Source organism: Myodes glareolus, chromosome 6, assembly GCF_982192425.1.
Source record: "Myodes glareolus chromosome 6, mMyoGla1.1, whole genome shotgun sequence".
Classification (NCBI taxonomy): domain Eukaryota; kingdom Metazoa; phylum Chordata; class Mammalia; order Rodentia; family Cricetidae; genus Myodes; species Myodes glareolus.
In genome coordinates, this window is record NC_142031.1 from 43273734 (window position 1) to 43297888 (window position 24155).

At 37.6% G+C, this 24155-nt stretch overlaps 1 protein-coding gene and 2 gene segments (V, D, J or C); 2 read left to right on the top strand and 1 right to left on the bottom strand.

The window, feature by feature from the left end:
• The first annotated feature begins 4605 nt into the window (after nt 1-4605).
• LOC125402645 (immunoglobulin kappa variable 4-1-like) lies at nt 4606-5324 on the top strand. The segment is given in 2 exon segments: nt 4606-4669; nt 4861-5324. Coding segments are annotated over 2 exon segments (486 nt in total).
• A 12003-nt stretch (nt 5325-17327) lies between these two features.
• Nucleotides 17328-17889, top strand: LOC148121751 (immunoglobulin kappa variable 4-1-like). The segment is given in 2 exon segments: nt 17328-17376; nt 17555-17889. Coding segments are annotated over 2 exon segments (384 nt in total).
• A 4292-nt stretch (nt 17890-22181) lies between these two features.
• LOC148121752 (spindlin-W-like) lies at nt 22182-23099 on the bottom strand. Of its 2 annotated transcripts, XM_087907162.1 has the most exons (3): nt 22895-23099; nt 22749-22860; nt 22182-22445 (listed from the first exon to the last, which is right to left on the bottom strand). In XM_087907162.1, the coding sequence occupies exons 1-3, from the start codon at nt 23002-23004 to the stop codon at nt 22197-22199; spliced, it is 471 nt and encodes a 156-aa protein (XP_087763288.1). In that variant the 5' UTR covers nt 23005-23099; the 3' UTR covers nt 22182-22196. The 2 variants fall into 2 exon arrangements, with proteins under 2 accessions (XP_087763288.1, XP_087763287.1); XM_087907161.1 differs by lacking the exons at nt 22749-22860; nt 22895-23099 and having other exon boundaries at nt 22182-22744.
• Between the last annotated feature and the right edge of the window lie 1056 nt (nt 23100-24155).

A 24155-nucleotide genomic window follows, 5' to 3' on the forward strand; every position in this document is an offset into this window, starting at 1 on the left:
CATTGTCAGTCACATTCACAGAGTCTGGTTTGATCACATGCTTGTTCAGTCCCAGTCCAGCTGGATCTGGAGAGCTCCCATTAGAACAGGCACACTGCCTCAGCGAGTGGACTAACCCCTAGAGGTCCTGACTTCCTTGATTGTCTTCTCCCTCCTGTTCTTAAAGTGGACTTTGAGAGCACAGTCCCTTGCTCTAATGATGCTTCTGTGGAATGGCTGAAGAAAAACGTTTTGCACCCAAATGGGGAAACAGAAGATCTTTTTCCGGGAAACCTCCATTCTAAACTGTTCCATCACCATGCCTTTACTCATTCCAGAATATCAGAGGTTCTATGCGAAAACTGCAAATTGAGAAATAAATTAGACAAATTGATTTCAGAGAGAAATAAGGTGAAGATATAATCTGAAACTTCAAACAGCATTTTTAAAACTTCATGCAAATGGTTGTAGGTGACTGTAGTGGCATTTCAATTGTATTTAACAAATAAAGCTTGTTTGGTGTTCAGGAGAGTGAAACAGCCACATTGGTCAGCCACACAGCAAGGCAGTGGTAACACACATCTTTAATTTCAGTATCTACATTAGTTTAGTCAGTTGCCATAGAAATCAGGTTGTGCTTGCCTTTAATCCCAGAACTAGAGAGGATTGTAAAATGGAAAGAAACATCTCTTGGATACAGTATCATTCTGAGATTTCTGGAGGTAGGATTGACATTTTAGGACTGAGATTGAGACTGATCAGTGACTGGCTGCTTGACTTTTGTGCTCCTCAAGTTTAAGCACAACTTCTTTCCCTGAATTTTTATTATATTGTGCATTAGACGACATTGCTGCACACATTGAATGCCACAGGAATCTCATCAGAGAGAAAAAAAAAGAAACTCTTTTACCAAAATGTCTTAGAAAAATCCTCTTTCAGACTGAATCACAAAATCAGAACTCAAGAAGTACTTACAAAACATTTCCAGGGTCAAGAAAATTATTTGCAGTGTAAATAAAAATTCTTGCTTTTCTCAAATTGAAGAAGAAATCCTACAGGACAGGCTACAAATCTCTTGGGAGAATCAAAAGAAGTCAATGAAAACCATGCAACATGAATGAAAAAATTCATGGTCTTAGAAAGGATGATTAAGCAGATGGAATATAATCAGAGAGAACAAGAACTGTAGCAGCTAATTTAGCATACACAGCAAATAGTAGAAACTGAGCAAAATAAGGAAGCTGAGCAATGGAAGAGATTTTCACACTTAAAGAATGAGGAGCTGAAAAATTGTGCACAGAATTATACTCCATACTAGATGCACTGCGGGAAATGCAATCATAGTTGCAGATGTGCCAGTTGTTCTTGCAGATGAAGTGAATACAGCAAGAATATTAGTTGGAACTTGGATTTGAGTGACCTTATTGGAGGGGTGATGAAAATGACTGCAACCTGAGATAAGAGCTCCCAGGACTGTACTCAGAGTGGCAAAAAGGATGTCATGAAATTACCTGGGATTTACAACAAGTTCTCATCTATCTGAGTGCTAGACTTTTATTTCTGTGAGTGAAAAAATCAAATACACATGTTTCATGATGGTACCTTTTTATTTTACTTCATATTGAATAATCTCTTTCTGAAAAATCTCTCTGTCTCTATATAGTCACATCACTTTACAGACAGTTACATATCTCTTTTTACATATATACAATTCTCTCCTACACAGCAATGCATCTCTAGTTACATCTATTTTCAGAGTTACACCCCCTTCATACATTTTCCATATGTTCTCCTCAGAGCTACTTACCTTCACACTTCTCCTTTACATAGCCATATCTTTTTCCACACAGTTTCATTCTCCACATGAATTTCTCCTACAAACATATCTGTCTTTGAAACAGTTACATCTTCTATATCTCTCTGCCACTCAGCTACATGTTTTCACACTTCTCTCTCTTCACATAAATATATGTTTTCCATTCAGCATGCATGCATACACACACACACACATACATACATGCATACATACATACATACACACACACACACAGAGAGAGAGAGAGAGAGAGAGAGAGAGAGAGAGAGAGAGAGAGAGAGAGTCTCATTTCTATCACATTTTTTTTCATTTCCAGCAAAGCCTCTGGACAAATACAGATCACATTTTTAGGGTCACACAGAACTTCTTAAATAAACAGTAAAAAAGAGAGCCATAGAGATTACACAGTTTCTCTCAGGCTAGGGAGGTTGTGCTGACTGGGAATGGTGAGTAAATTAAGCACATAATTCTGTGGGATCAGTGTTCCCAGACAGAAAGTGATATTGAAATAAAGGACTTGTAAAGGACTTGAACAATAAACAATTAGTTATTTTATCTTTAAAGTTAGGAGTATGTACAGAAGTCCTTCACTACTGGCTGTTATGTCTACTAAAACTGCTTCATGCCTGACTTTGAAACAACAATAAACACCTGGAAATTTTTCCTTGTGTTTTCATCTCCAGGGACAACCAGTTTTCTTTAAATTTACTCTAAAGTCTAAAATTAGCTATCTTTGTAACTGATAATACTATTACTTTCAGTAATACTTATTTCGAGTAATTAAAAATATCCTAGTATAATTTCTATTCCTCAAATTATACATTTAACCAGAAATCATCTTCTGGTTCATCCCCAGCCATATTTGTGTCTTGTAGATGGATTATTTTCAAAGATAAAAAAGCAATGGGAAAAATATTCATAGTTGTTATTAGGAAAGAAATATATGCATGTGAAAAAAGTACAGACAGATACAGTTATTTATAGGCAACAGTCTTTTAACCCTTGCTTTAAGAGACTCTCTATCAGATAGTTGCTCATCTGTTGGGTAGACCTTGAATAACAACTACAAGCTGCTTGATGGAGGATCTCTCCAGCCAATGGTCTTTGAGAAGCCGGACCAGGTTGAACTATGGCTTTGGGGTGGGCAAGGCCATCCACTCTTCCTTCTTCTCCCCACAAGTTACACCTGGATCTTGGACCCCATTCTTATTTACTTGCTATTACCTGTGAGTTCTATTCTAATAAAGAAAAACCTTAAAATACTCCATTTGGAGTTAGCTTGGGATCATTTGACTTGCTTTTGCTTCATTTACTGGGTTTTGCACCATCTGATATATATTTTCAGTGTCCTCTGGTAAAGTCACTGATGCCAGAAACTCTCATCAAAAAGATGACACTGTTGGCACAGCTTTTGAAAAATAAGGATCCACTGTGCAGTCATATATAAGTACTAACAAAGTTCTTCATAAAATAGTATAAAACAAACATAAAGTAAGGCACTTCATAAGCATGAAGACAGATGTTAGGGGAGGAGGCTTAGTCTTCCTGGCTCCACAGGAAGATTATACTCAAAATAATAAGTGAATTTCAGTTGGCCATGTGAGCGCCAATCTGTTCTACAGAGGCTGCTTGTTTGCTCATGGCTGCCAAGTCACGAAGTAAACACACAGAAACTGTATTAATTAAATCACAGCTTGGCCCATTAGCTCTAGTTTCTTATTAGCTATCTCTTATATTAATTTGATCCATTTATAGTAATCTGTATATCACCACGAGGTTGAGGACTACCAACAAAATTTCTACATGTCTATCCCTCGTGGAGGCTCCATCGCTTCTCTCTGACTCTGCTCTTTTTCCTCCAAGCACTCAGCCTAGTGTTCTTTACCTACTTAAGTTCTGCCTTGCTATTGGTCCAAAGCAGTTTCTTTATTCATTAATGGTAATCACAGCACACACAGGGAACTCCCACATCACCACCCTTTTCTGTTTAAATGAAAAGAAAGGTTTTAGCTTACACATAGTAAAATTACATATAACAAAACAGTCATCAAGCAAGAATTGCAGAGATGACTATTTGAAGAAATCCACTCCATTTTGTTTCCCTTCAATCTTCCCAAACTTAGAGTCCTGTTTCAATTTCCTGACATTGTGGGGAGGATACTTCTTTGTTCCTGCTGGGTTTACCTTTACTTTGAGATGAACACTTTTCTCACTGCAATCTTAAATTAATGTTGGCCAGGATTTCCACAGTGCGAATTCTGGGCTGCTCTTTGTATTTCAATTTTTTATTAGTCTGGAAACTGGAGCCCAATGTGCACTCAGCATAAGAGTGACTTTACACATGAAATGTAACAAATCCATTTAGCCTCAATTTGCTCTTTCATGATTTTCCACTTTTCCCCTCTCCAATCATCCCTTCTTTTACTTCATGTTTTCTTACTCTAAGTTTCTTTTGCTGTTGTGAATTTTTGAGCATTTTTTTATCATTTCCCTAGTGCTGTTAATCTGAGATAGCTTTCCTAACACTTCTGCAATAGCAAATTGGTTTAATATGTCTTGGAATTTAAGACGAAGTTGTTATAGAGTACCTAATAGATTTCTGCTGGAGAGCTAGAAGCTGATGTCTTTCAGTGATCATTCTACCTGTGGTGTTATTTTTGTCTGTTTATTGTCTCTAGACACTCAATCACACTGCTCAGGCATTTCCTAATGTATTTGCTGAATGCTTTGCATGAGCCCTTCCTGGCCAGCCCAGCTGCTCAGAATTTATAAACCAGACTTTTACAGTGTGAACTGAGATGCATCAGAGAGGCAGGAGGAGCAAGATGAAGTCACAAACACATGTCCTCATGTCCCTGCTGCTCTGGGTGTCTGGTGAGAAATGTTATAATCTTTTCAGAGTCACTTTTTTTGTATATAGGAAGTTTACAATGTGTGCTAGGACACAATATTTTTTACAGCATTGTGTAAGACATACACTGACAAGGTGACATTCCAAGGCTATTAAATGTTACATTTCAACTGTTTCTATATTATAAATCTTCATTTTGTATTCCTTATTGCAGGTTCCTGTGCAGATATTGTGATGACTCAGTCTCCATCCTCCATGGCTGTGTCAACAGGAGAGAAGGTCACCATCAGCTGCAAGTCCAGTCAGAGTCTTTTATACAGTAAAGACCAGAAGAACTACTTGAGCTGGTACCAGCAGAAGCCAGGGCAGGCTCCTAAACTACTGATCTACTATGCATCCACTCGGCACACTGGGGTCCCTGATCGCTTCACAGGCAGTGGGTCTGAGACAGATTTTACTCTCACCATCAGCAATGTTCAGGCTGAAGATCTGGCAGATTATTATTGCCAGCAATTGTATAAATCTCCTCCCACAGTGCTTCACTCTCCAACAAAAACTTCTGAGAGTCTCAACAGCTGTCTGCACCACAGGCTGCCCTGCACCTGCATGCTTCTCCCTTCTTCCTGGGAGACCGTGAACTTAAAACTCTAATAAAATCATTTTCAGAGCTGGGCAAGATATAGGGTTTCAAAGTCTCTTAATTCTTTTGGTATGAAAATCCTGTATGTGAAAATGCAGAGGAGAATTCAGTATTATCTTTCTTTAACTTTTGCAACCCAATACCACTAACTCTGTGGCTTGAATATGAGGGATTTATCTTTCTGTAGTTCTGGACTTCTGTTATCCATCATAGGACTCTCTAGGCTGAAGTGATGGTGATAACAAATTGTGTTTTGCTTTAGAAACTGTAGGAAAGGGTTTTTCCTACTTTTCCATATTCTTTAGGGATTTCTTACACCCTTAGTGGTTACAATCTCTTGTTTCTTTCTTTAAACTTATATTTTAGTTGATTAAGTAATTCTTTGTCAATGTGAGTGTGCATTTGTGTATTGTGAGCAAGTGTGTGCATATTTCTAGTTTCACATGTGATATGGCCTTGTCGTGAAGATCAGGGAACAGCTTGGACTTGATTGTCCCTTTGTCGTTTGGGTTCTGGGAATCAAATCACGTTTGACATCAGGATTGGTGTCAAGCATCTTTTGTATGTGAGCCATCTTGCAGTCCCTTAAATTCTTTTATTAATGTAAATAATTATTAATTTTATTAATGTAAATATTATTAATGTAAATTTATTATACACAATTTTCTTGAAAGCAACTTTTTCCAGTATATCATATATTTTGAACATATGTGCTAATATTTCCCATTACTACTTCGCTTTCCTACTATCTTTTTTCCCAGTCTCTGTTCTACATTTATATCACTATCTCTCACACATACTAACACCAATGTCAACAAATACACGCATACACACACATTATCAAAATACTATGCACACAAGAAAACAAAGATCATCTATTCATGAGAGCATAGAAAAATATTAATGCCATGAGACGAATAGATAAATAACGATTATCAGGGAAAGAGATATCAGTATGCCCAATGGTGTAAATCAGAAAGTCCAATACAGTTGAGGAATAGGAAGAATGGAAAACAAACCAACAAAAATCTAACACACAAAGAATATGCAACAAAATGATAGTAATTAAAAACATTTATTAATAATCATGTGAGCACAATTTAATAAAAATTATACACATATTGTTGGACTAGTCTAAAAAATTATACCTAACTGTCTGCTTTCTCCAAGAAACATATCTGTTAAAAATATACATGTGCTGAGAGTCAAGTGATGGAAGCAAATCTACTAAGGGAATGGGGGCCTCAAACCATGCTGTCACAGCTGTGGTGATATCTGTTATGTTAGAATATAAACAATGCTGAGTCAAACACATAAAGGCAGCCATGAAGGAGGTGATTCACCAATAACAATTCCAAATGCATACACATCAAACTTTGGGACACAAGGTTTACATAACAAACCTGGAAAAATGGTGAGAGGCCTTGCTGGTTGGAGCTTTCAGTCTACCATAGCCTGAGAGCAGTCTCTGAGCTTGGCAACATGGAGGATTCCCTCCAACACACTTGCCTCCCTAGTGGAAGGAAGGCACCCTGTTCTATTCCTGACCTGATTTGAAACTGTCTCTTGTCCCAAATGCCTAATTTGTCTCTAATGTGACCATTAACACAGTTCTACTATGCAGAAGATTTTTCTGTGTTGCCAAAATGGTAATTAGATATTGTACTAGCACCTATTTGATAGGACTGTTCTGCAACCTATGATAACTAAGACTTGTGCTGGGAACTTTATGATAGGATTGTGCTGTATAATGCAAATTATATGATGAGTCCGTCACTGTCCCTATCCTTTACATCTCCCATCTCTGTAAACTGAAGCTCTGAGGCCTCCCAAAAACTCCTTCCCAGAAGACTATTTCTGTCATGTTCACAGGCAATCCAAACCTCCAAGTTGCTGCTCTTGCCTCTTTGTCACTTTTGAGTGGTGACCAATGGACTGTAAGGAAAATGTCCTGAACTAACAGGAAAAAACATTCACGATGGTGTATTTTAGCAAAAACCATTAAGGAATCACATTTTAGCTGACTCATGAACAGATTCCATCATATCAGAAGACCATGATTACTAAGGTTTACCCCAAAAGGTCTTTTTCCTACGTTACACTGAAAAAAGAGAACAATTCATCTTCAGTCACATTTTGTACATTAGATGTATACATTACATTTTCTATATGAAATGGGCGGAGAAATGTGGGCCTCCTAGTGTGAACAATCTCAGGAACTATCAGTTGAACTATAGACATCCTCAGTAATTTAGATGACAGTTGTAATTTCTGTACAGGGAAACAGCGAGTACTCTTGGCCTTTTTGGACTTGATATAAAATGACAAGTAATGGAGTAGATTAATGTATCCAATAAATTAAGCCAGGTCTAGTAAATGATAGTCCTAATTTTAGGCAGGTCTAAAGTTGTAAGTAATATAAGAAATTTTAGCTTTTCTATTGAAAAAGGAATATTATGTACAACTTAAAAATGCATTAAATAGCTAGTTTATTTTAAAATCACATTTTTAAAAGTAGGGAGGATAAATGTATGATAGTGTGTCATCAAAGCTGTAGCTTGTTTGTTTTCAAGCGTCTCTCCCAGTCTGTCCTACACCCCCTTCCTGGAGAGGGCACTGTCCATGGAAGCACGTTTAGTATCTGCACTATGTGCTGTTGCTGAACTGTGTGGAAGGCACAGCTGATAAGAAGACACCTGGTTCCTCTTAGCAGCAGACAGTGCTAAGAGCTGCAGAGTAAATTAAATTTTAGCCACTTTAAATTGTAAAAAAAAAATCTGTGACTAAGTCTTTATAATATATTTTACTTTAATGCACATTCGGTTTGTTATACATTCCCACTCCACATAAAAATAAATGCTTTTCAAAGGCAATACTTGTAAAGTGGGACTTTCATAAAGGACAGGTGATTGAGTCTTAGTGAGCTCATAAGCAAAATTCATGAAGGAGAGCACATTTTAAATAGAGGACGTATAAGTATTTTCTTAATGTCAACATTTTGTAATGTAGTCTCTTTCTGGGAGTGGAGTAAAAATTATTATTTTCATTTTTGTGTAACATTCTAAGTTTTTATTATAAATTATTTATTTTAAAAAAGATTGAAGGACAAGACTTATGGATGTTTTAAAAATTCAGACAGACCTTTAATGAAAAGTTGACATTAACACTCCTGGCACTCATTCAAGCCACTGAAAGGAAGGAACAGCACCAGACTCATGGTATGGAGGAAGCATTATCCAGATTACACAAATAAAGATTAAAAGGTGGAAAAGCCAGAAAGGAGAGACTGATTTTCCTGATTAACATAAGGATGTCCTAATACTTGTAATGTAAATCTATGAAAATATGAAGAGTCCTGTACACTTTAACCATGATGGTTTCTATTCAGATAAGAAAGGTTAGTTCAAAACCAGAAGTATCAATTGTAATCCAACATTAATCTTTGGGAATGCAGAACACTCATTTCAACTCATTATATAATCCCTGAATGGAACAGAAGTAGAAGGATCTTTCTTGAATATAACTAAGAACATAGGGCACAGTTATTGGCATGTGCAACCCTGTCTGCAGCTTCTGCTGAATAAAGACAGATTGCTGATTTCTATTTTTATCACCAAGGCAGACAAAGTCAACTGTTCATTTGCTTTCAGAATGGAGCTTGACATCATGGAGACAGATATTTTCAGTTGCACAATAAACTGACTCATAGCCAGACCATATCGATTGAAAACAATAAACAAATCCACAAACACTACACAGACAACTGATAGCTTACAATGATCTGTGAATGGCATAGAGACACAGGAGCACTGTGATGGGATATTTGACATAATCTCTACTAGTGTAGAGATCTCTACTAGTGATCTAAAGTACTGGTTGAGATGAACATCTGCAACTACTTGAGAGCCCACTCTGTTGGAACATGTGTATCCAGTTTCTCCTTGTTTTTATCGTGTGTCTGCTAGACAGTGTTTAATTAATTGCCAAGCCATTTGACAATGGGATTGAATAATAATAATGAAACAAAGAGGTTTTCTGAAAGAAATTTGTAATCATACAGTAAGACAAGATAAAAACAAAGATCCTGAATGATAAAAATAAAATTGTAATTATCCTAAGTGTGAAAAATCAGAGCTTTGCTTCTTACATCTTAAAGGAGAAAAGGTGGCATGCCCACTCTCTCACTCTTATTCATTGTAATTCTGAAACATGAGTCATAGAAAAGAGTCAAGATGGAGAAACAAAATGGATATAAAATATCATATGATGAAGTCAAATTGCCACAAGTTCTTATACTTAAAATATTCTGAACACTAAACCAGGTAACTCTTAGATCTGAAAATACTTTCAGCAAACAACAGGATATAAACAAAAATCATGATATAAAGTCAACATACAATAATCAATAGGTATTCTGTGAAATAGAAATAAACTTACAAAAAAAGTCAGGGTAAATTCCATTAACAATTTCAAAACACAATATTTAGGAACTAGTTTAAACAAGAAAATTAAAGATACCTTCAACAAAAATGTTGGGATGTCGAATAATGAAGTTGAAGAAAATTGAAGAAGGAAAAAAATCTTTGACACCTCCTAGTTAACATAATCATGCAGGCTGTGGTAGCAGTGTCATTAAAGAATGCTATCTATGTCAATTTCCCAGGGACATTAATCACAGAGTTGGAAAAATGGTCATGCAAATAATCTCACTATCATTCATTGAAGTTTGTGTTGCAGTGTTCATTTGTGCATTAACATAAGCATCTCTTGCTTTGAATTGCATTGAAAGGGTAAAACCTTGTGTTTACAGTCAGGAGAAGAAAAGGAAATAATGAGTTTACTGCTGGGTTAGTTTTGAAAGCTCTGCTACATGGGAGTAAGGCCCGATGTGAGACTGTTGTGAAGCAGAAAATTAAGACAGGAATGTGTGGAAAATGTTGAGCATCTTGCAGAGATGAAAGAGGAGATCACTGACACACCGTTCTCCCCATAAACACAGTGTTAGTGATCTCAAACTTTCACAGTGACCCTGTATTCATCCATGTTTCTTCACTAAACAAGAAAAAAATAACAGCCTGAAGACCAATGTTTTCCTTCATGACCTTAAGGGGAATGTCAAGCTGCAATGTACTGCAGTCCTTGATTAGGGAGCTCTGAGCTTCACTCAGTCCCTTGAGTTATAATGATATTATGTGAGGATGTGAGGGTCTGAGACATTTCTATCTGTCCAATACCTGGAAACAAAAATGTCCAACCTGCCCTCATATTGTCAGTACCTACAGTTCAGGTGCCATAGAGAAGGGAAATGTTGATTATGAGAGTCACTCCCAGCTGATCTGAAGTTTTTAATTAAAACTATAGTCCTACATGGAATTGATAGTATGCTGAGTGTCCTAAAGGCCATAAAGCCCAGCATCATTATTTTAAATAGGTTTCATCGTAGGGACATTAACAGAATGTCCATCATTCTGTCCAAAGTTCATGCTGGGGCTCCTAAGCTGGTAGCTGATTGACAGGAAATGTGGATTCTAAGGATATCTGTCTGATTACAGGGTAAAACCTTCCTCCATTTGTTAAGTCTTCATGGGGACTCTGCATTGACTTTGGAGTGGAGAGATGGAGAGACCTGCTTCACTCTCAGTGTTACTTGTTCATTATAAGTTTACATTTACAGCCCTATTCTTCATTCTGTCCTCACAGCTCACTGCCTCTTTGGTTCCTGATGACATTTATTTAAAGCTTCTTATTGGAGTCAAATTCTCCTTCTAATCTGAACACAGAATACGTTCTTCCTTTTTTCTCAATTTTATTGAATCCAATGATTTTTCTCGTGTTGAGAAGTATCTACTCAAATTCAAAATAAGATGTTCATATAAGATACAAAAATTAGTTTAGGATGAGGAGATAGATCTGTGGATAAGAGTCATTCCTGGTCTTGTTGTGAACATAGGTTCAGTTTCCAGCACCATATGACAGTTCACAGCTATCTGTCAAAATAGTCCCAACGGACACAATGACCTCATTTAGAATCCAAGTGCAAGAACAACAAATATGATACATGCAGAAAAAAATCCTTGTATACACATAGAATAAATGAGCTGGACAGTGGTGGCACAGTCTTTATTTCCAGCACTCAGGAGGCAAATGCCGGTGGATTTCTATGAGTTTGAGGCCAGCCTGTTCTACAAGAGCTAGTTCCAGGGAAGGCTACAAAGCTACAGAGAAACTCTGTCTCAGAAAACCAAAATAATAAATATAAAGGTATCCTTTTAAAGATTTTAATTCTGAGAAATCACAGTGTTTCTGCAACCCACATCCTTTAGAGCAGACAGAGTAATTTCCTCACCTGGTACCTCAGAAAAACAGAAAGTGACAATTCCAAAAGACCAACCAAAATGTCACCTGGAATACAGTACTGAGAATACTCTAGAGAATTCTTTGCAAATTCTAACTGCCATGGGGTGACACAAGAGCAGCTGTCCCTTGTCAAGCTTTCTCTGAGCTGATTTTCATATTGAGGCTTTAGACAGGTGCAGATTACTGAGTGTCTTTAAAGGAAGCTTGTCAGTGCCCAAGAAACACCCTCTAGTCCAACTTGCAGATGGGGTCAAGTGTTCTCCTGCTTTGGATACTGCTACTCTGGGTTCCAGGTGAGGACCTGAAGTGCTAGAAGCAGCCACTGTGGCTATCATTGCTTTTTTATGCTTTGATGTTTTGACAATTGAAATTAAAGCACCTAAATAGTGTTATATTTCCATTGTCTTTTATGGCTTCTCAGAGTGTAGTTCATGACTGCTGTTATAGATTCCACACACATGATAACATCATATTGAGTGAGATAACCCAGTCCCAGAAAGACAGTTATCACATGTACTCACTCAAAAGTGATTTTTTAAACATAAAGCAAAGAAAAACAGCCTGCAAATAAAAATCCCAGAGAACCTAGACAACAATGGGGACCCTAAGAGAGACATATATGGATCTAATCTACATGGGAAGTAAAAAAAAAGACAAGATCTCCTTAGTAAATTGGGAGTATGGGGAACTATGGGAGGCGTTTGAAGGGAAAGGGAGGGGAACAGAGGGGAACAGAGAAAAATGTATACCTCAATAAAATCAATAAAAATAGGAACCACATATATGATGGTTTTACACTTGGGTGCTTTTAGTAAATGTGACAGCAAGGGGTTTATCATTTTAGGTTTCCCTGGGGACATTGTTCTGCTCCAGTCTCCCACTTCAATACTTGTTTCTCTAGAGCAGAGGGTCATTATTGCCTGTAGGGCCAGTAAGAGTGTCACTGAATATGACATTAGTTTTATGTATTGGAACCAACAGAGAAAACAGGACAGCCTTCTAAGTTCCTCATCTCTTTTGCATCTGACCTAACATCTGGGTCCCTTGCCGAGTTCAGTGGCAGTGGATGTGAAACAGACATCACCCTCACACTGCATGCTGTGGAAGGGGAAGATGCTGCAACTATTTCTGTCAACAGAGCAATGAGCTACAGCCCGCAGTGCTCCAGGGCTAAACAAAATCCCCTGGGTTATTGCTCACTGAAGTTCAGTATCTGAGCTATTTCTGTTTGACACACTTCTCAACTATGTTATCTTAAATATCTTGTTTTTTTGAAAAGGGTAAACCTGTTAAACAGAGATTTTTTAATAATACATGTGATTATCTATCCATGTATGCCTTAAAATTTCTCAATTTGCTTCCTTAATTAACATCTCGATGATACTATTTTCAAAATGTAATTTTTATGTTTAATAGATTGACAAGACAGAAAATCATTTAATATATACAGGAAAATTTTATTAGACACTTAAATTAAGAGTCTTGAATATTGAAGATTTTTAGTTGTCTTGAAGATACTAGTTGACATTCTCACTCTAATGCTACATTTCCACTTGTATTAGGTTGGGATTTCACAATTCCATTTCAGCAGGTCATACACACAAGCCTCCTACAGCTGATTTACTGCCTATTTTCTGATCTGCATCTCTGTGTCCATCAAAGAAGCTCATCTATGAACTTAGACCCATTAACTGTTTTTCTACTTGCCCCAAATTACATCTTTTTGATATAGCATCTTCAACAACGTGGCCACATTCTCTCCATGCTTTCCTTCACTTTTTGCCAAATTCTTAGGTGGAGGAGTATAAAGTCTCACCATATATTTTGAGCTGACCTAGAAATTGCTATCTAGCACACAGTGACCCTGAACCTGCAACCCACCAGCCTCTTCACCCTGCAAGGTAAATTACATGATATCACACCCAACTCCATTTCATATTCTATGTGTTACACCATTGCAGGTGCATAAAATCCAGAGACTGAATAGCATGAGTCATGATCATGGGAGCTTTACTTCATAGAAACTCTGCACTTCTTCATGAACCTCCTTTGGACTTTCATATCATTCCCATGTGGAGTGAGAAAGCTCAGTAAAATGATCCTTAACACCACTCTGTGATGCACATCTTTATGTTTTTCAGGTTTATGGTCAAATTCAGGACACTGAAACTGTACTTTAGGACTTTCTTCATGGTGCACAAGAATTTATCACAAATTCAGTGACTCACCACCTATGATCTGAGCAGGCTATGTCTGGGTCGTTTTCTCAGGTGCTTAGAGGTTACAGTCAAAGTATTATTAAGGCTGAATTTTCATCCAGGCATTCAAAAACATCTTGTTATAAGAGCAGCATAAGCTTTTTATTTTAATTTAGTGCCACTATGTTTTATAAGATTACCTTGATTTTAGAAATGCCCTGAATCAACAACTCATGTACCACCCTTCCACGATGTCCAATGACTTTTGCAGTTATTGATGGGACATGCAGTAAGGAAAACTTCAAGGATATTAAAGACTTCAAGGCTACTCTTAATCAGCCTGGACGAGAAGTTGGCTGAATTCTATTCACAAACACAGGAAAAAAAGTATTTATTCACGTATGCTGGGAGTCTTTTCTGAATCGAATGTATATATTGAGTCACAAAAAGAAAAAGTTAACACACTCATGTGATTTTCATTTTCCTTATAGTTGAATAAACCTCTTTGTACATTTATCCCTTTTTATTATCCATTCATCTGTTGAAAGACACTGAGTTGATTTAAATTCTGACTAATGTGAGCAATGAAGTTAAAAACATGTATGTAGAAAGATGTCTCTTTTAAGATGACTTACATCTGTTTCAGAAAATTATATAGTGCAGAAATAATTAAATCATATGATGATTTGATGTTACCTCGAGAAGCCTCTATACTAAAGTTCACAGTGTCTGTACCAGTTTTCAGTCCCTCCAGCAGCATATACTATTTCTTCCTTCTCTGTCTTGCTATAAATTATTGTCACTTTTATAATTTCATTTTAATTTATTAAAATTAATTTATTTTAATTCACCTTTCAAAATAAGTGATTTAATATTTTTACTTTGGTGTCTAATTCACTGCCCAAAATAATAAAAGTTCACAAATTGTAAAATCATGTAGATATCACTAACCAACTTCAGAAGAACCCAGGTTATTGATACTTGGAATCAATATCCTTACCTTCAGTCAAACCCATTTATTAAGAAGAGATTGAAGAAGGCATATTAGTCTGCTTCACAAATCTCTTCTGAGGATGGTGGATCTGAAAACAAAATATAGGTTTTGTCTGGGTGAAGTGTTTCTTCTCATGGCTTATAGAACTCATCTGTAATATGTTGGTCCATCATTTTTACACTCATACAATTTCAGACACTTTTCTATTATGGTCCTTTGTAAAGTAACATGTAATAGAAGTTACTATTTTGGGAGTTTGCATTTTATGATATTGTACTGTAGGTGGAGATAGCATTGATTTTACACCATTTTAAAAGGCAACTTTTCATTTTCTATTCTACTGATTTTAGGATGAAATATGTGATCCCTGGACCTTCCTTCACAGTGGCATTCATGGCAGATGGTACTGTGTGCCATGAGCTAATGTCATCAACATCACACCTTCTGGCTCCAAAGCTGGGAACAAATTACTCTTTGTTGTCTTCAGCAAATAGGTTTGAAGTTAGTTCACTTTTAATCACAGCCCAAGGAATCTAATGCACAAGGGTGGAAACTGGATTTCTGGAAAAGCAGTGACTAAAGATTTTATGACTTTTTCTACTATTCACAGTAGAACACAAGAATCTTGTCCTTTCATTCTCCATGCTTTTCCCTCACATATTGTGACAATACATGTTTAACTGAAGGAGCCTTTGGATTTATATAACTCAATCTCCAAGTGTCCTATTTGAATCAGCAGCAGTAAATGATATGAATCCACAACCTTATCTCATTGCAACTGTCACAAAGCCAAGAATAAACTTCTGTAAAGATCTGTAAAGAGCACAGTCAGATCTGTTAGACTCTGACTGGAGCAGAGTTACTTATCTGTTATATTTTTGACCTTGAGATTGGAAACTGCTTTATTCCACATGCTGCTTCCCTCTTTCTTATGATAGTGTTAGAAGTTGAAAAATGAGATCAGAATATGCCTATCAGAAATAATTTAACATTTTTACTTGAAAGATAGATGTATAAAATTATACAATTTATGCAATTAAATGGGAAATATATGCCTCCTAAATCCATATTTAATTTCTAATAATAATATTTGATTAATGTCAAAATGTTAATGCCAAATAACTATTATGATTTTGATATCAAATGTCTAATATACTTTGCAAGTACTTGATTAATAACACATATTTTGAAAGATTGTCACCATGCATGGATTAGATTGGCTTAGAACTTAGACCCTAGGCTGTCCTCAAATATTTAAGCTTCCTGTTTATGTCTTTCTAGTTCTGAGATTCAAGATGTGAACCTTAACTTCTTACCTTAATGTTTTATTTATTTATTTTTCTATTTCTTGAACTTTACACATAATACTGGGTTGATAATTTACTTTTTATATATTCTTTCAGATTTCACCAACCTAAAGTCCAGGTGTGTTCTGTGATTTCTATTATTGCTTCTAATTTTCATTCAAACTCAAAAATTTTTTATTTATAGCATCAATCTATGGTACTGTGGTCTATTGATCTCTCTAAACATATTACTTATTTTAGGATGGCTCTGTTCTGTTTTGGAGAAATTTTTCAGTGTTTACTAATTCAGCAAGACCATTTTCACCCAGTTTCACTATTGCTGAATTGTAAATTATTTTAAAATATGCATTTTTCAAATAAACACTCTTGGCAAATATTAGACTACAGCAAAGACATTTTGAAAAAAATCAAGTTTTTTTTCGTCCTCTTCTATTCCCAAAAGTTTACCATCTTCTTTCAGTTCCCTTACTTGTTCATGTGATACTTGTTTGTTTCTGCAGGGCATACCATTGCTTTGAGATTTAAGATTCTCTCAACTCAGTGTTAATAATGTTCTCCAGGATTTACACAGAATGAATTCTGAGTTGGTCTTTCTTTAGTCTGGAATCTGGAGCACAGAGTCTGTCACACTGTTCATTGTCCTCTGTATAAGAGTAGTTATAAAGATAGGAAAAAATATATAAGTTTAGCCTTAATTCTTTCTTTTCCTCCCTCTCTCTTTTTCTCTCTCTCCCTCTCTCGGACATTTTTCTTTCTCTCTCCACCATTTCTTCCTTTCATTGCATGTTTTTTACCCTATGTTTCTTTTTTGTGTTTTTAATATATTTTATCATTTCTTTTGTTAAACATTAATTTTTATTCTTAGATAGCTTTCCTCACATTTATTCAAAACAAAATGATTTAAAAATATCGTGGAATTTAAACCAAAGTTGTTCTTAGAGTGCCTAATTGATTTATGTTTGAGTGTTGTAAGATGAAAGCATTCAGTGATTGCTCAACCCATGATGTTATTTTTCCCTGTTGACTGATACCAACTACTCATACACACTGCCCAAGCACTTTCTTATGTATTTTCTGACTGCTTTGCATGGGCTTCTCCAACTCAACCCAACCTCCTAGAATTTATAAACTCAGTAAGCCCTTTGAGTGAGAACTGAGAAACATCAAAGAGACAGAGGGAGCAAGATGGTGTCACAAATCCAGGTTATCATGTCTCTGCTGCTCTGGGTGTCTGGTGAGAAATTCAAAAGTATTAAAATCTTTTTAGAGTCACTTCTTTGCATTTAAGAAATTTACAATGTGTGCTATGACAGAATATTCTTACACAATAATACTCTGACAATATGATAATAAGTTACAAATTATGACTCTTTTTTCATATTATGCATCATCATTTTTATTGCTGATTGCAGGTGCCTATGCAGATATTGTGATGACTCAGTCTCCAACCTCTCTGGCTGTGTCAGCAGGAGAGAAGGTCACCATCAGCTGCAAGTCCAGTCAGAGTCTTTTATACAGTGGCAATAACTACTTGGCTTGGTACCAACAGAAACCAGGACAGGCTCCTAAACTACTGATCTACTATGCATCCACTCGGTACACTGGGGTCCCTGATCGTTTCACAGGCAGTGGATCTGGGACAGATTTCACTCTCTCAATCAGCAGTGTTCAGGCTGAAGACAAGGCATATTACTACTGTCAGCAGAGTCGCAGTAACCCTCCCACAGTGCTTCAGCCTCCATCATAAACCTCTCTGAGATTCTCACCAGCTGGCTGCACCACACAGCCCTGGACCTGCACACTTTCCCCTGAGGCCCGAGGCTGTTGTGTTCAAACAGTAATGTAAAAGTTTGAAGAGCCCAGCAAAACATGAAGGGATCAATGTCTCTTATGTCATGAGGTATGAAAACACCTTTAAATGAAAATGTTGCAAAGAACTCAATACTATTTTTGTATTCCACACACTCTGCTGCTTGAATATGAGGGGTTTATCTTTTATAGTGCCTGTCTTCCAGTGACAAACACAGGATGCTATGGGCAGTATCAATAATGATGGCAAAGGTTTCAAAGTGTAGGAAAAATGTTTTTGTTCTTTTTCTGGATTCTGTGGTGATATATTATTATTTACCGATCTCCATTTCTTTTTTTTCTTTCCCTTTCCATAGATTATTTTATTTTGATTACATTTTAGTAAATTAAGTAGACTTTTCTGTGTCTGTGCAAGTGTGCATTTGTTTGTCTGTGTATATGTGTGGGCCTGTCTCTAGGTACATATTTGACACAGCATAGTTGTGGAGGTCCGAGAATGCTTGTCCTTGATTGTGTCTTTGTCCTTTGTGTTTTGGGATCAAAGTCAAGTTTGACATCAGGTTTGGTGGCAAGTGTCTTTGCCATTCAATGCATCTTGTTGTCCTTTAAAATCTTTTCTTGAAATAAATTCATTGTACTCAGTTGCTTTTTTTTGTCTTTTGGCTTATTTATTTAAATGTCTTTTTCATATTTTACATATCTATCCCAGTTCTGACTCCTTCTCTTCCTCCTGCTACATCCACAATCCTCCTATTCTACCTACCATCCATTAGAGAAGGTAAGGCTTTCTGTTGGGAGTCAACATAGGCTGACATAACACTTTAAGGCAGGACCAAGGCCTTCTCCCTATATTCAGACTGAACAAGACATCCCTTAAAAAAGAATGGGCTCCAAAAAGACATTTCAAGCACTAGGGAAAAGTCCTCATTCCACAGCCAGTGTCCCCACAATCTGTCCAAGACACACAGAGGTGATCAACATTAGGAGGACCTAGTTTCTTTTTATGCATGTTTCAGTCCAGAGGCAATGAGCTCCTACTAGTTCAGGTTAGCTGTTTTTGTGGGTATGCCCATTATGGTTGTGTCCCCTTTACTAATATTACTGTTTCTCTCTCTTCAACTTGTCTCTGGAAACTCGGCCCAGTACTTAGCTGTGAATATTGCTAAGAAGTACTGCTTCTATCTATTGCTGGATGAAGGTTTTGTGATGACAATGATCATTAATCTCATTGCAGGGGAAGACCACTTTAGGCACCCTCTCCACTCTTGTTTAGGGTTTTAGCTTGGGTCATCCTTGTAGATTCCTTGGAATTTCCCTGGTTCCAGGTTTCATGCTACCCAATAATGGTTCCCACAATCAAAATATGTCTTTCTTTGCACTCCCTCTCTGTCCTTCCCTCATTTTAACCAACCCATAACCTAATGCTCTCCCTATGCCTTCCATTCTTAATCCTTGCCCCTCCTCCCAGACTTCTCTTTACTGCTGCCCCATGCTCCCAATTGAGCTTCACTCAAACTCTTGATTTATAATGATGCTACTTGAGGATGCCAGTGTCTGAGACATTTCTATCAGTCAAACAGAAATGTCCAACTTGCCCTCACTCACATTGTCAGTACCTCCAATTCAGGTGCCATAGAGGAGGGAAATGCTGATTATGAAAGAGCATCAAGTCCAGGATATCTGAGGATTTTATTAAAAGCTGTAGTCCTGTGTGGAATTGATAGTAGTCTGAATTTCCAAAGGGACACACAGCCTACTGTACTTGTCATCCATGGGTTTCATATTAGAGCCATTTATGGAATATCTGTCCTTCTGTCCACAGACCAACCTAAGGCTCCTAAACTGGATGTTCATTGACAGGAACTGTGGATTCTGAGGGTATGTTTTTGGTTACAGGGTAATAGTTTCTTCCATTTGTGAAGACTTTATGTGAACTCAGTATTGGATTAATAGTGAAAAGGTGGAGAGACCTGCCTTACTATTACTGATACTTATTCATTACAAGTTTACATTTCCTGTCTCATTCTTCATTCTATTCTCACAGGTCATTACCTCTTTTGCTCCTGATGACATTTAGATTACAGCCTCTTAGTGTAGCCAACTTCCCCTTCTAATCTGAACATACAACACATACTTTTTTCTCAATCTTATTAAATGCAATTATTTTCTCTTGTTGAGAAGTATCTATTCACATGCAAAATATGTTGTTGTAGAAAAATTACTTTAGGTTAAAGACATGGATCTATGGATAAGAGTTCTTCCTGGTCTTACACTGGACATAGGTTCAGTTCCCAGAATCCACATGACAGTTTACAGCCATCTGCCAAAATAATTCCAAGGGACATGATGACCTCTTTTGGAATCCGAGTACAAGAACCACAAATGTGGTATATGCAGAAAAAAACACATATACCTATAAAATAAATGTAAAAATAACTTTCTTATAAGTTTAATTCAGAGGGATCACAGTACTTCTATAATTCACATTCTTTAGAGTGAGCAGAATAATTGCATTGCAATCCTCACCTGGTATTTAAGAATAACAGAAAGTGATTTCAAAAGGCCAGCCAAAAACACCACTTGGGGTATACTACTGAGAATGTTCTAGAGAATTCCTTGCTAATTCTAATGGCCATAGGATGACACAAAAGCAAGTGCCCTTTGAGAATCAAGTCAAGTTTTATCTTAGCTGATTTGCATATTGAGACTTTAGCTATGGTGCAGATTGCACAGAACATCTTTAAAGGCTGTCTGTCAGTGCACAAAAAGCAGTCTCTAGTCCAACTCTCAGAGATAGGGTCAAGTGTTCTCCTGGTTTGGGTGCTGCTACTCTCGGTTCTAAGTGAGAAGCTGTGGTGCTGGGAACAATCACTGTGGCTATCACTGTTTTTCATGACTAGATATTCTGATTTTTTTTCAAGGCAAGAAGCATTATTTGTCCAACATTCACTGTGGAGGGGTGGGAGTGGCTGAGAGGAACAGGAACAGGAAGGGAAGGGGAGAAGAGGCCTTCTGACCACAATCGTATATCAACAATAACAGTAATAAAAACTAAAAAGCCCCAGAGAACTTAGCAGAAGGCAACAGTGCCATACTTTAAAACTTACATTTCTAATACCAATGTACTGTTTTTGCAGTAATTAACCACATATACAAACCACTGTTATATTGTTGCCTTCTAAATCCATGTACTAAAATCCTGATGACTGGAAGCATACAAACAGACCAATGTGCCATCCACAAGCACATTGACATTATTCCATGTGAACCAAGGACCTGGGCTTTATTTTTAAAAGTACTTATGATTAAAGAGTAACAACAGTAATAATAATAATAATAATAATAATAATAATAATAACAAAGGAAACAAAAAACAGACAAAACATAGAAAACAAAGCTTCGAATTGAAGGCAGCCTTTTACCTAGATTTCTCAACAGTTTACTAAATTCTACTGTGGGTTGTTGACTGTTTATGGCTAATTTATACCTGGACTCATAGCTAAAAGCCTCCAGATTGAAATGGTACTCTGAATTCTGACCTTTTAAACAACCTAATGTCCCTGTGTGCTTTCCATGCCCAAACTTAATTTTAAACAAAGTCATATTATAAATATGACTGACTTGAGTCAAGCACTCCTGTTGAAGTGGAGAAAACATTATCACCCTCCACCCCACTCCACAAAGAAAGGAGTGCCAGTGGTTAGTGCCTGTGTGTGTATAATATATACATAGGCACACAGATGCAGATCTAGACAGGTAGCTATAGATACATAATCTCTCAAGAAAAGACAGTAACAAAAATAACAAACTATGCTTGCATTGTGGCAGCAGAATAAGACAGTGTGTCAAAGTGATGGGGAAAATGGTTACAACTTATCCAGATTTAAATGACTATGATACTAGCTTAACTTTTACCATCTTGCGTGTAACCCCCAACAGACAGCCTTCTTGTAAGGGGGAGGACCCCCCTCACACAGATGCCTTGAAGAGGGAGGACTCCCCTCACAGATGCTCTGAAGAGGGAGGACTCCCTTCACAGATGCTCTGAAGAGGGAGGACTCCCCTCATAGGTGCCTTGTGTTCGAATCAGTCTGCACTATTCAGAACAACACCAGCTCTGCTGGTGGAGATTGTGGGTTCGCAGGGACATCTAAGCTTTCATTAAATTGGAAAGCAATCAAGTCTTTACGTCTACAAATTATACATTTAATAGTTCCACAAATTTGGCAAAGTTTGTGATGACATCTAGGATGCTTTCACCAAATCGTAGACGTAAATATGGAAGTCATCATCAAACTTGATGAAATAGACAGAGGGTTTGGCCTCTACTTGGTGGATGACCATGCCAGTCCTTTTCGAGCCATCTTCTTTGGCATATTCCACTTGCTTGCCTACCAGGCTGTCCACAACTTCTCCTGGCTCCCTTTCTGCTGGAGGAGAATCATTAGAATCAGGCATGATGCAGAGATCGCCTTCTTTGTAATCATCTAAAAGCTGATACATGTACAAGACAGGGTCTTTCTCATAGGTGATGTAAAACCATGTGTTCATGTCAGGTGCCCGTGCCAAGACCATCCCCCTCCACTCATCTTTAGAGCCATCTTCTGTTTCAAACATGTGCTCCACTGCCTTGCCAATCATTGTGTCGGCTAAGTGTGCGTCGCTAATCCGAGATGTGGCAACTCTATCAGGGAGGACTTCAAGTGCAGAAACTCTTTCATCTTTATTAAGTTCTATTCCATAAACACAGTCAAATCCATCATACTTTATAAGATACAGGGAAGGATTCACGGGCACTTGGTCCAGGACAGTCCCCTTCCACTGGGTGACAGGGCCATTGCCCTCTCTCCAGCCATGCTGAATCCTGCAGCCTACAATGTTCCGCCGGGGTTGGGACACAGGTTTGCTTGGTCCCACACTGGCCCGATTTTTTTTTTTTTTTTTTTTTTTTTTTGTGAGACGTCCTCTTCTTCATCATGTTTGCAGATACTCCAGCATGGCCTGCATCAGCTCTGGACCACTGGCCAGGTGTCTTCCCGAATGGGGTCTTCATTCATCTGTATTTATGTGAGCAGCCGAGCTGCTGGACTAGGGTGAAAATCCAGTATTTTCAGATATGAAGCTTCCCACAGGTCAGTATTCTTGTTAATCCACCATCCATGTGTCTCTTTTAAAAGTTCAGCAAAAGCATGTGGATTTCCAAGCACTCTGGAGGGTGGGGCGTGCACCCGTGGCCGCCAGGTGTGCACTGGGAAATCGCAGGCCCTGTGCAGACCAGATCTCCCTTAGGAGCACATCAGGATCAGGGAGGCTAAATGCCGCCAGTGTCCAGGCGCCTGTATTTGCACTTGCACAGGAGAACGGGTGTCAGAACTATCCTTTCTCTTTGTCCTGGGACCTTACATTCGCTGTCTCCCAGTCTGGCGAGCTGCGGAGATGCAAGGGGCTGGGTCACGTCGATATTCTGATTTTTTAAATTAAAGTGTTTAAATAGTGTTAGGTTTCCATTTTATTTTATGGCTTCACACAATGTAGCTCATGACTGCTGTTATAAATTCCACATACATGAGGGTTTTACATTTCAATGCCTTCAGTAAATCTGTGACAGCAAGGTGTGTTTCACATTTTAGGTTCCACAAGGAACATTGTTCTGACCCAGTCTCCAACTTTGATGCCTGTATCTCTAGAGCAGAGAGCCACTGTTTCTTGTAGGGTCAGAAAGAGTGCCACTGAATATTGCAAAAGTTATATGAACTGAAACCAACGGAGAACCCAGGACAGCCTCCCAAGCTCCTAATCACTTTTGCATCTGACCTAACATCTGGGGTCTCTGCTTGTTAGTGGCAGTGGGTCTGAGACAGACTTCACTGTCACCCTTCATCTGGTAGAAGTTGATGATGCTGTAACCTAATTCTGTCAACAGAGTAAAGATCATCCTCACACAGATCTCCAGTGATAAAAAAAACCCTTGAAGGTGCTGCTCACTAAAGTTCAGGATTTGAGCTATGTCTTTTCACTGCACATCTTAACCATGTTATTTTAGAAATCTTGATTTTTAAAAAGGAAAACCTATGCAGCAGATTTTTTTAAAAAAAATAACTATGTGTTTGATTGTTTCACCATGTATGCCTTACAATTTTTCAATTTGCTTCCTTAATTAAGACCTTCATGATACAATTTTCAAAGTACAATTTTTGTTCAATT